Consider the following 13,589-nt stretch of genomic DNA (forward strand, 5'->3'; position numbering starts at 1 on the left):
GTCGACGAATAAGTTTGGTGACAATTTTTTGATATAATAGGAAAACGAAGGCGAAGGCTTTATACACTCACAGCCCCACACTAGGATCACACAGGGACGAATACACTAACACCTAGACCCATAACAGATATCTAAATTCATCATTCAGATATCTGTCTGGCCGGAGATCGAACCCTGGCCTCTTTGCGTGTCAGACCGGTATGGTGACCGCTCCGCCACGCAGATAATAATCATTTGTTAAGTTAGACAATATCTGGACATGTATGTTCGCTAAATAAGATTTAATTAAATAAGATAATTTATAACCAACGCAGTTATACACATCTCAACCAAAAAGACAGATAACGAATAGAATTAGAAGACTCAACCATAACATTGCAGCAAGAAACCTTAATTTAATAATTTACAGAGAGGCAACAATGAGAGGATGCAGTATCAGTAGCAGTTATCATACAAAAGCTGAGGCAGTCTATTCAACAATAACTATTAATTACTCTTTGCTCTTTATTCCACTCTATCTAAAGCACACATCATCAATATCCCCGTAGATAGCAGGTTCGGTAGCTCTAAGGTAGGCTGGTAGTTTCCAGCCATTTCCAATTCTATTAATTTGAAAGAAAGAAAGAAACCATTTATTTTACATGCTATACAAGTTACAACATACAAAAGAAAATAATAACAATGGAAGGGATACAATAAAAAATAATAACAAATAAAATAATTTCCAAAACCTTTGTTTTGTATTGTGTGAAATATGTAGCTCCTAGCGATAAAATTAGCTAAAGTTACTTGTGACAAAAGCGTTAACATAAATGTGAAAAATTAATAGAATTAACTTAGTGAAAATAGTTCTAACTCAATTATTTTAAAGATTTTATAAAATAACAATTGGATATTTAAGTAACCCACCTCATGACAATTACTTATTAAAAATCAATCTATCTAATGTTTTGCTCGTCAAATTCGAAATTGGACAATGTCTTTGGTCAAAAACAAGATCGTTAAATAGATCAATTATTATAAGGGTAACTGTCCATTGACTTATGGGAAATTTGACCTATCGAACTATGTTACAAGTATGTTACAATCGACCGATAATGTTACAAGTTTCATAATCGCATACAAAGATGACTTGCATGATGACACTTATGCAACCTTCCTTGTAACTTCAATGGGAATAGCGTATGATGGACAGCTGCGAAGTAACACAATGTAATAAAGCAACCTATTGTATTATTCGAGTATCTCTATAGAATAACACCGATGAAGGCAAAGCCACCTAAATACTTAGAAACATATCTTTTGTGTACCTGCATTTCCGTCCTAAATAACCCTGTAATTTTGTTCCATTGCGATTTTTCATTTAAATGTTACTTTTTTTAAATACTACAAGTGGGAATGAGTATGCAGTCCACGTGATGGTTAGTGGCTACTGCCCCTGAAAAATCCTACCTAAGGTCGGACACAGATACGTTGCTACCCCTAAGGACTTAGTTGTAACTCCGATAAGTATATCTACCTTACCATATCCTTCGCAACAGTACCCTTACCATGCGTTTTCAAACATTCCACAATTTTATGTTACGTTTACTCAATCCATTATTCTGTTCCGTTTGCTTTAATAGACTGAGCAAATACTACTACTGTAACAATAAGTAAGTGCTCAAGTCTTTTTGTTTGCCTCACATGTTCGCAAAAAAGAGAGACAAAACATAAAGCGCCATTTTGTCAATTTAGACATTTAATGTTACGTTACTGACACTATAGTTCTGATACAATCCGCTAGGGGCGCTGATTGGGAATTGTATGGGCAATACGTAAACAAATACCAAAACAGTCATATTTGTCAAAACGTTAAAACTCATGGTAAGGGTAATGAACGCAACCGCGCTGAATGGTGCTGTTATCAAGCAGAATAAGATGTGGCGATCATGCCTTTGGAGTCGAACCGTAAAGAGTTCTACCACCTTGCTTTCACATCTTGCTAAAAAAAAACGACTCGTATCGAATCAAATGCAAATATGTACATGCAATCTTACATTTCGCACGAAGATTCCACTTATATACTGGTAACGTGTGGGCGGTGTCAGACCCTGGTCCAACTATCAAGTCGCTGTGGGCAAAAAATAATAACATGCCGCCCTTTACAATGAACCTTACAGTCGTGGCTCATGAGCAATGCCATAAGCATTTGTATTGTCCGAGGTGGAAATTGAATTGACTACTCTCTATAGAAATAAGTGAAAGAAATCAACATTTATTCTAAAAGAAGAAGCGCGAACAAGTTTTTGCTAGCGATAAGTTAATTAAATCCGTATAGTAACTTTTACTTTGTCCAACTGCGCTTAATTTTGCCGCCCTCCTTATTACTCTTATAGCACTCTGGGCAATTGCATGTCTTGCGTAATGTCTAGTCCTCAGGGGTCCCCAGGGTACACACTTATAGCCGACCCTGAAATGTTCACAAATGAAATTAATAGAGAAAGTATTCGTCATTTTATTTGATACATCAATTTCCCAAAAAAAAGATAAAGAAGAAAAATACACTTACCTATATATAAACAAAAAATAAACTTCATAAAAGTTTTAAAATCGAAAAAGTTCTAACCATACATACATTCATTCAGTGCTATATCATTGCCAAATTGTTGACGAAATTCCAATTAACATTTTATTTCACACCACAGTCACACGGGTATGTTTACAAATATTGACATGTATTCATATATAACTACGTATTTAGCAAGCTATGTTCCGAATTGTACCTCAATGTTATTTCGTGCTACAAACAAAAATCTCAGTCTGTTTGTAAATAAAGTTTTTTATATAGAAGTTAGTCTTGTGTAATTCGCAAACGAACTAGTTCGGAAGAGCGCTCCCACAGATGAACTACGCGAACTAGATCCCCGATTTCCCGCTCCATAGTTCGTTCCCTTTCCTTTGTTTGTTTTTTTTTTGTTATCGAGGGGGAAACCTTCAAAAGGTACCCGACAACGTAAGAACGACGCCGGGTTATGTGAGATTTTTACTGCACTAAAACCTCCCCGGTGGCCGTCCTCTGCGCTGCGTAGAGGGCTCCGGGATCTCCAAAGGAACGCAACCGGAGTCTTCTTAGCGCGTCGCCCCGTCGGGCTCCGCCCAGGTGAGCTGGACGGTCATCACACCATCTGGTGCGTACGACGGTATGCGACCTCACATACCGTCGTCCTTCCCGGGGCCGCTGGCCGGGCGTTTCGAGCTCCCACTCTTGCCGCCCGCAACCCGGGAAGCCCCCTTTTAGTCGCCTCTTACGACAGGCAGAGGATGCCGTAGCCCTATTCTGGTCCCGGAACTACAGGGACAAGTTCGTTAGCTCCTAACTAAACAAGTGAAAAAATGGCGGTAACCGAAAGCGCGTTTTAGCGCTCAATTCTTTTAATTCATGCATTCCTTAATCTCGTCACATAATATACAAAATTCAAATCTACAACTTGACTCAAAAAAGGCAGATCTTTGACTCTTTTAGTTCATTTGTTCTTCAGTTCCCAACTTTTCGGTAAGCAGCTGGAGTAGACGAACTAAAAGAGCGAACTAGTTCGTTTAGGAGCCGCGAACGAGATTGAGCGATCCCAGTTGTGAATTATTACGCCCAAGACTAATAGAAGTAGCAAACGAGCATGTAGTCCAATTGGTAGTAAGTGGCTATTGCCGCCCATGGATATCTGTCACCCACAAATGTGTTACTACCCCAGAGGACTAAGTTGAAACGTTTCGGATAAGTAAGCCTCCGTCATGTTTAAACGTTACCATCTAGGGATGTGTAATTCCAATACAATTACCTCAGTCGGTTTAACATCTCGTAAAATAAGTAATTTTCTATAGGAAAATCCCACTGCTAACATATACAAAGTAATACAATTTATTTACGTAATTGAGTAGGTACATATACTGTGAATAAAAATAAATTATATAACTCTTCTTATATAAAAAGGATGAAATTCAAACTTAGTGAAGTGAAGTAAGAATGAAACTCAAAATTATTTACGAATCAATTTTTCAATTATTAAAAAATATAATGAAATATAAAATTTATTTTGCATTAAAACATTTAGTTTGAAGGAACAAGGACGCACACAAGCAAAGCATAAGGAGCTAACTAGTGAACCTCGACTTTGCCGTAAAGCTGTCGCAACGATGGCTTGGTAGGAGGACTTTCGCGGCCCTCCTCTGACCGGCCAGCATTCATACCGCACTGACGGACCTCATACTACGTATAGTAAGACCAAAAAAATAAAAAACAACTACAGAAACTTAAAAACAAAAAATAATTCAGCTTCGTAATTTATATTAGCTTATATTTAATAGAGTTTAAAGAGAACATTTTTAAAGTCGGTTAAAAAGGGCTATTAATTGTATCATCGGTAATCATTCAAAATGCGTCTTATCAGTAATTTAGTTAGTGTAAGTGCATTTGTGTTGTGTTGTTTACAATTTACTAATTCTGAGAAAGAAGCCGTCGAAATAGGTAAGTTCGTATTTTAATTTCATTTTCATTACAGAAAATTCAGATAAAAAAATAATAGGATCACTTGTGTGTGTCCATCTATCACAGCCTTAGATAATTAGTTGGTTAATTATCTAAGATCACAGCCAATTTGCTCTGAAACTACTGAACCAAATGTATTGAAAAAGAAAGTTTTGCAAACTGTATTATGAGGCATGTGAAATTAAAGGGCTTATTGTAGGGATCTCAAATATACTTTTTGTTATAATTGTAAAAAAAGCCATCAATACTAAATAGGAGTCCTACGGGTAGGCTGCAGATCAACCCCATAGGTAATCTTGGTTGAAATTCCTCGCGTATTCCTCATGAAACCCTTAAAACAAAACACGACACTGCGAGGGTTTAAGCCATAGTCCACGGCACGAACGGTCACACAACTTTCAGAACTTTTTTTAGGACTTTCAGGCACGTAGGTTATGATGATGTTTTCCTTCACCATTTAAGCAAATAATAATTAATTTCTAAACCGCACATAACTCTGAAAAATACAATTCTAAAATTCTATTATATTAAACGTTCAAAAATATTGCCAAGATATTCATAGATTTTACCATTTAGAATTTGATAGACTTTAATGCCTTTAAATACAAGTAGGTAGGTAAAGGAAATAGGATCTTCGCAACAACTCCTGCAATTTGTCAAACCCGCTAACCTTGTTTCGAGGGTAGAATGTGGGTCGCCGTGCAGCTTACAGACGGTTACATAAACCAAAAGTCAGCTTTTGGTTATGAGCCGATTATGCAATTACGGTAATTAACTGGCGATCGGACTCATTACGACTTTAATGTTCCGGTAAAGATACCTGTATTCATATACTAGACACGCTTTGAATTTAGACACACTTTTACTCGACGACTGCGGATTTTAGTCAGCGTTTTTGGAACGTATGTATGTAGGTATGTCTATTTCCTTAGCACATAAAATATGAGTTCTCGTTAGATTTCTCTAAATTATTTTTATGCTTTTCACTTAATTATTTTTATGCAGTCGGATTTATTGCTTGATGATAATTACCTTAATGACATTCACGTATATGCATCCTCGCGATCGCCTCGCGATCTTTTCCTACGCCGTTATAGTAAGTGACAATTGATTAATTAATTTATAATACGTACTTAACGTTAATTCAGAGGTGCCTGTGATTTGAACTTTGAACCCTCGGAATGAGTAGTCGAGTTCAAACTCGGCTATGTGCTGCTGCTGCCATATTCCATTATATTGCACAAAAGCCATAATGTTGCCAACCGATCGACCACCTCTAAAGCCAGATAGAAAAACATTACTATAGTCGTTAGCCTCGATATGTTTATGAAACGCAGATGCCGCAACGTAAACGCAACAGTAACGCATACGGAGATGTTCTTGCGCATCATACGGCACCCATGATTTTGTAACCCATAGAATTGCGTCAGATATAATTAATGAGACCTTCATCGCACTAAAGGTGAGGACCTTTTATTCGTTCGGATAAGCACACTAATTGGTAGCGGTGAACTTAAAAATTCGAAGCCCTAAATCGATTTGAAAAAGATCGTTAATATTTTGTGCTTCGACTGACGGCATTGCCCGTGTGTCAGAAGCAACGTAAAGGTCTTGCTTTCTATTTTATGACTTCCCAAAGAAGAGAAGTTATTAACAGACTTTCCAAAGAAGATACGTTATCTATTCATCGCGTATTTTTTATGTACCCATGTCCAGCGATTTTAAATCATATGTTTAATCGGAAATACAAAAAGGTGGCGTGTCGACTTTATCGTTATCACCCACAACTCCTTTCTAATTGCAGAAGATAACAGATGTGGATTCTATAAGAATCTCATTTATCTTGACACAATTTCTTCGTGAAAACCGGTTCCCAAGGACTTCAATCTTTACCTATTAACCTTAAATGAATACTTTAAAATTCTTCCATGAATGCGATTTCATCATAATCATAAGTGCACAAAATTAAAAATTTGAATGTTAAACTTTAATAGTCATTTACGAAATAATACATTATAATTAATCGTCCTTTTTATAAAATTATGAATTGTTTAACGGAAACAATAGATCATAACTTCACATAAAATCTCGAAGATAATAGATATATCACGATAGTCATCAGTTCTCAAGTGAAATAGAAATTTTGCAATTTTGCGGTTAACAATTATAACAATAAGTGTCTATAATATTGTAATCCATGAAAATTCCAACCTTGACTTAGTTCGGTGCCTGCGTGTGAGAAAAGTGAATGAACTTCAATTATTTAACTTATTTTTTACATATTCTTTCTTTCTTTTTACATAGTCAAAATTTATTTTTATTCCAAATAGTTTTAGATATCTGCAAAACGTTATTGGCTTCAAGTAATTAAAATAACAACCACTGTCCTCGGATTAAGTACATCATGCCACCTTTATCTATCTATGGAGCGGTTAACCTCCATAGTTTTACTGCACCAACTGCTCCATAAATGCTCCATAGATACTCTGCATATTGTACGGAACTTTTTAAATGAAGATTTATAGTTTGGAAGATCCACATTATAAATATACAATACAGTGAGCAAAAACTAAAAAATAACTGTAATTTCCAAAGTTCAAATTTTATGTATATTTTAAAAAATAATAATAATAATATTAATATCTTGTTTCTTAGCCAATACTTGATATACCTACGGGATAGTGCTGGATTCTTTCAGGTTCATACCTAATCATTTTATACAAGATCTAACGTAATTACAAAGGACTCTAGTACCGTCTCTATCACATTATGTTTACTCACGAAATACCTATCTAGAATTTCTGGATTAAAAATTAAAATAGACGCATGACAATTCATGCAATACCAATAGCTTTTCTTGACTAAAAAATACGATTAAATATAGATACGCAATTGTCAAATAAACTTTGGACATTTTCAAGAACGCTTAATCGTTTTCACACCTTACCCAACCATAACAAACAACGCATGGCTCTATTTACCTCAAACCAATAGACCAAAATAGTGTTGCTATATCTATGTATTTTTACAAACAAACTTTTGAAGGTGGTACAACCCTTTGTGAAGCCTATGACTTAGCCTATAGAGCTTAAATTGACACCTTTATTTCTTGTGAACCCTATATGTTGAAGTTAAATAGGTATAAAATCCATGATCCTTTAAATTTTTATTTGTCCAATATAAAATAACTGAAAACTCATAATTAAGGATTCTTGGTTGCAATTTTTATAGGTATTTCTAATTCCACGGCCTCCTATTTTTGAGTTCCGTAAAAAATAGAACCCATGCAGGATCACTCGTGCGTCAGGCCGTCCGTCTGTCACAGCCAATTTGGTGCGAAACTACTGGACCAAATGAGTTGAGAATTTGCTTTTTTATTTTGCCGCCACTGTCAACTGTGAACCATTGTCCAATGTTTACAAACATACGGATTGCGTATGCTTGTTCCGACGCACTTACAATGCACCATACAAAGAGCCTTTCAGACAATAATGTCACTTGCTTGTTAATATCTTTATAGCTGTCACGTGATAAATGGCACAACATTTGAAATTTTACAAGTCAACCTTTTGTTGAAAATAGCACAAACAACAAAATATTTGATTTTATTAACATCACCATCATAAAACTTAATAAAAAAGTTGGTAAAAATTTGCAATATTTTAGTTAACTACAAGCTATAAAAACATTTCTAGATACCTTATAATCAAATGTATACACTATTTTGAACGTTACTATACACTAAACTATTACAGACAGACTTCAAACGAACTAATCTAGATGATCTCATAACATATAATTATCTTTATTGTTGCAAATCAAGGATACTTAAACTCGAATACTACTATTAAAAAATTGGGGGGAAACACTCTACGTGAGACCTGCGGAAAGTTTATGTAAGTGTGTATACTGCGGACATTCAAAATTTAAATTTTGAATCCCCACAACATACTTAAACATTAAATCTTACATACAGTCTTATGTAAACAAGACAACTTACATTAACATGTTAATGACATCACACTACGTTTCCTTGATCTTACTGGAACTTTAATTCGTGTTGCAAGTTAGTGTAATATAATATTGCTCCATCAAATCCCAATATACCTGACACTACACCCGAGGCATCGTTTGAAATAACTAGTCAATGATGCAAATACTGAAACGGCGATATAGTTATGTAATTGCTTGCATTGATTGCAATTTGCAGATTTGTTTTTGTGTATAATCGATGTTATAATCGTCTGTGTAACTCACCTGAATGCAAATTGTTTCCTTTTTCGCATTTTGGAGATTCTTAGGAATAAAAATCTCCAAATTAATTCTTAATTTCTTAAATTTTGGACAGGTTAAATTCTTCAATAACAACAAGAGATAATAGGTTCCCTCACTTTAATCAAATTCTTTGTGAATAAAAGTATGTAACAAATAACGAAAAATGTTTAACGAAATATATCTAAACGCGTTGCAAAGTCTTCGCGCGTATTTCATTTCGCACTTATCAGTGTTAAGTAGTGAACGACAATTTTACGGTCCATTTGAATGCTACGTACCGAATAGTGCACAATTTTGTTGCAATATTAACGTCCAAACAGGGTCAAGTTCGGTCAGAGCACCTGATACACTCGTATAGGTGGATAAATACAAAAATCTCTCTACTTTACTGCCTACACTTGAGATAAATTGGGCAATATTGTAAATTTGAATTAATTACAGATTCCCCCTTTCTCGGAATGAACACTACCACTGCAATCGTGCCAGATAGGCATTTAGTAACTTTTTTGTAATCGGCTCTCGGATTCGGCAGTATAGTCGCTCTATACCTACTAGAATTTAATTCTGTGCTTGCTCCACAAGTGAATTTTTGATAACAGAGTCGGAGTTCTTCTTGTAATGTGTCGTAAAATTATTGAGTAGGTAAGAGTTAAATATTCGAATCACAGTGAATCAGAGATGATTATGCTGCAACATTCGATAATATCATACCATAGTTATAAAAAGGTTGGACTGTCTTCAAGCTCAATCTTCGAGCTATGGCTATAAGTGAAGCTAGAGGATAATATTCTACCAGTTGAATTTTGTGTACTAACATGACTGCGTCCATTATATATGTCCTACATCTGGCTTTAACTCAACTTGTTCCTATAAGGATAAAGGTTCGTTGATCTTTCTGTCAAGTTTGTCAAGTAAGCCTATTGAAACTGCGACAAGATTTTACCATTGTTTCCTAATCCTCACAACTATGACCAGTTAGTCACAGTTGCATTTTGCAGTTGCAAATCGTTACCGCCACAGCATGGAAGGTCTTATGATTTTTTTTCACTAACTATAGGTGACCACCCATTCCCATGTGGTATCCCCAACCCCGTAGGTTTACCACGCGTATGTATTTTCTAAAATGTCGTTCAGGTCTGCTTACTCTGCACCGACGCTGCAAACCCCAATCGAGAGCCAGTTAGGTGTTTAATCTTTAAATAGTAGGTAATTCCCGTAATTATTTCCCATATATAGAAATCTATATTGTGGAATGAAATAATTACCAATTATCTCTAACATCACGAAAAACCGCAACAACTGCGGTATTTTATTGTTCAATGCGTAATTATTCAATTACTCGTTAAAATCTATGCTTCACTTACCCATAAATTACCTACTGTGTTCCATGGAAAAATTTATAATTGTACCACAGACTTGTGTACCGATTTTCTGATTTATTGAATTAATCACAAATGTTAATTTATTATTGTTTATTTGTAATAAATTTGTAAGAATTTATAAAATATCTAAGTACGTATCTAAAACATTTAAATACTTCATAGTAAGTAAAAAAAAATCATAATAATTTGTATTAATGTGCGTATTACAAATTAATTATCACTTTATTATGATATAGAGATCTGCTTTCCTTCCCTCCTGACTAATTAACATAAATAAATGAATATAAAAAATAAGATAGTAGGATAATATGTGCCAAAAAGTAAAAGACACAGAAGTAATTGTTTGATGGACACGGTCCGCAGATCTTAAACACAGTTTTCGCAACACAGCCAATCTTCGGCAATAACAACCTACATTTCTACTGAAGGCCGCGAAATTGAAAATATTGAGCCTACTTACGAATTTACATAATGATATTTAGGTATATAAATTTCATCTCCTTATCATACCAATATGAATAAATAAGAATTTATTTTGTTTGTGTAAAAGTACATAATTAATATGATTACAACCTTTTATTTACTTGCAAGTAAATTTCCACTTCTCGGTATCCAAACGAGCTGATATTTTGTATGCAATGCATAATATGTAGTTCGGATGACAATGCATTATTATTCTTAAGTTGTTTTAATACCTAACAAATATTACTGGAAATATTACCTGCATGTAGGTACACTGGTACACAAATATTGCATTAATAATCAAAAAATAAATCAACCAAATCGTTTTAGAATCAGCATACAAAAACAATGAATGGAGTTAGAATAAACTAACCATAAGTACTTGTTTTTCAGAAAAAATATTCTCCACATGCAAGCGAGGGTCATCAGAGTTCGATGGGTGTGTTAAACGAGCACTAAACAAAGTTAGGCCATATTTTAAGAAAGGTACGTGTTTTCCACGATAATGTTTCTACGTGTTATTAATGATAGAAAGCAACTGTAGGTGGTAGAACCCTTTGCGGATCGACTTCGACGGCACCACCGCCACACCTATTTCTGTCTCATAGCAACAGCATTAAACGCTGCTGTGTTCTGATTTGAAGGGTGTGGTAAGGGAGACATACTTTTCAGAGGCGTTCCAGCTTAGTCCTCAGGGTAGCGGAGCATCGGTGGCCGACCACAGGATATCTAATCCTATCTGGAGTTGATTACAGATGTCCATAGGCCTTCCTTCTCCTTCTCCTTGCAGTTAGAAATGTTAATCAATTAAAAAGCAATGTATTTATTTTTAACAACGCTACAATTTAATTTATTATACATCGTAGAGGGGCAAGCTTTACCTCTTTACTTTTCTTTACATGGTAAAATTAAGCACGTTTGTAAGCAAAACATTAAAGCACCTATGTTTTATTCATGTTTTAAGTCATTAAAGAATAGAAAAAACAACGTGTTTCAGGAATACCCGAAATGGGAGTTGCGCCCTTTGACCCACACTTCGCGAAAGAGGTGAAGCAAACACGATCCATTGTGGGTATGTCTTACACGCTGACGCTCCGAGATGTTTACGAACATGGGTGGTCGGAGTCCACAGTCACCAAATATAAGTATGTTTCTGTTTCACTGTTAGTTTTGCGTGGTTTCGAATCGCTTTCCTTAGTTTTAAATAATTGTTTTCTGATGTAGAAATGTATCATCAACATGATGCAATATTTATGTATCTTCATTCATTCCTAAATTTCATATATGTATTGTACCTATATACAACTAAAATTCATCGCTCATTCATCGTTTCATACAATGTTATGAGATGAATTGCTTAATAGTTAGTTTGTACGGGATGATGTGTTCGCATAGCGAAAAAATCCCACTTTAAATTAAAAAATTAAAAAATCGCTCATGTCATTTTTTTTTATTTCAGGACCGATTGGGACAACCAACGAATAATTTATTCACAATATTTCCCTATTAAATGGTTAAGTGGTGATTACGAATTTAAGGTATGTAATATAATATTTTTCATAGTCTGCATTTTAATTTACATTACATATACACTTCAAGATACTGATGTAAAAGATGAACATAAAAAATATTTTCTACGGTTTCACTGGACATTATTTTCCTTAAGATCGCTAACTGCTGGTTTAATAAACCGTTCTTTATATAAAAAACTTTCTTTTGCAATTAATTTAAAATTAATAAATGTATACAGGGTGAAGCCTTTGGCCTCGAGGTGCTACGCTCAGGTCGGTGGAACATGACACTACGAGACTATTCACAAACCACCCGCATCAAACGCAACGGGAACCAAGTCGACGTGCACGTGGAAGTAGACCGCATCGGAGACATGGACATACATGTGGGCAACCTCCTTAGAGGAAGGAGTATTCTGGGTATAACACTAATTTTAATTTTTAAAGAGATACATGACTTTAAATAGTTACAAAATATGAAGTGGTGGTATTGCTGAGCTCTGTATTACAAGCTATTAATTAGTTTCACCTGTCTCGGTGTTTGTAATGTTTTATAACTACGATGACTGTATATTTTTTTCTTTCTTTTATATAATAGGAGTAGCAGATGAGCATGCAGTCCACGTGATGGTAAGTGGCTACTGCCGCCCATGGACATCTGTAATCAACCCCAGATAGGATTAGATATTCCTACCTGAGGTGGCCACAGATGCGCCGCTACTCCTGAGGACTAAGCTGGAAAGCCTCGGAAAAGTATGTCTACCTTACCACACCTTTCGAACCAGAATACAGCAGCGCTCAACATTGTTATTATAATGTGGTGCCGCCGGAGTCGAACCACAAAGCCAAACCAGTGTAATCTATATATATTTTTTTAAATAAACGTCAAATTTTCTGAACCAATTTATAAACGAAAACATTCATTCGAACGAAATTATTTAATTGCTTATATTTTACTACAATCACTTCATGTTTATTAGTTCAAAAAATTTCAGACTTTACTAGTTCATCTGTACCCCCTCTCATAAGAGAAAATTTTCATTGTTGAAATATCGATTCTGAACACTTTATTTTTTATTTTCAGAGCGTATGCTTGATAGAGTGATTAACGCATCATGGAAGCCGGGCTTCGCGGTGATCAGACCGCTCATCAACGACCTGGTCAGCACAGCCTTCACTGACATCTTGAGCAAATCCTTCAGCAATTTCCCACTTGACGAATTCATAAAAGACTGATGCTTGTGTTGTTTGCATAAATATTAAGTTGTACAATTAGTGCCAGATATTAATATAGTGGTTTCTGTTATTAGCTCTAAGTTTCTTATAAGTTATTAGACAATATTTTGCAATGATTTTTATTTTCAACAAAATAATCATTATGAAAATGTCACATGCAAAATGTGTTATTTTATTAAAACTAGTCGTCCATATTGT

General features: G+C 35.1%; 1 protein-coding gene across 1 annotated transcript; it reads left to right on the forward strand.

Moving 5' to 3' along the window:
• The first annotated feature begins 4,221 nt into the window (after positions 1-4,221).
• On the forward strand, positions 4,222-13,583 carry Jhbp16 (Juvenile hormone binding protein 16). Its single transcript, XM_073079545.1, has 6 exons — positions 4,222-4,504; positions 11,038-11,130; positions 11,642-11,789; positions 12,104-12,182; positions 12,395-12,575; positions 13,240-13,583. Exons 1-6 carry the CDS (start codon positions 4,414-4,416, stop codon positions 13,389-13,391), a joined length of 744 nt encoding a protein of 247 aa, XP_072935646.1. The 5' UTR covers positions 4,222-4,413; the 3' UTR covers positions 13,392-13,583.
• Positions 13,584-13,589: the final 6 nt, after the last annotated feature.

This window comes from Epargyreus clarus, unplaced genomic scaffold (genome assembly GCF_041222505.1).
Source record: "Epargyreus clarus isolate Ecla_fem2 unplaced genomic scaffold, WU_Ecla_fem_2.2 ptg000014l, whole genome shotgun sequence".
NCBI lineage: Eukaryota > Metazoa > Arthropoda > Insecta > Lepidoptera > Hesperiidae > Epargyreus > Epargyreus clarus.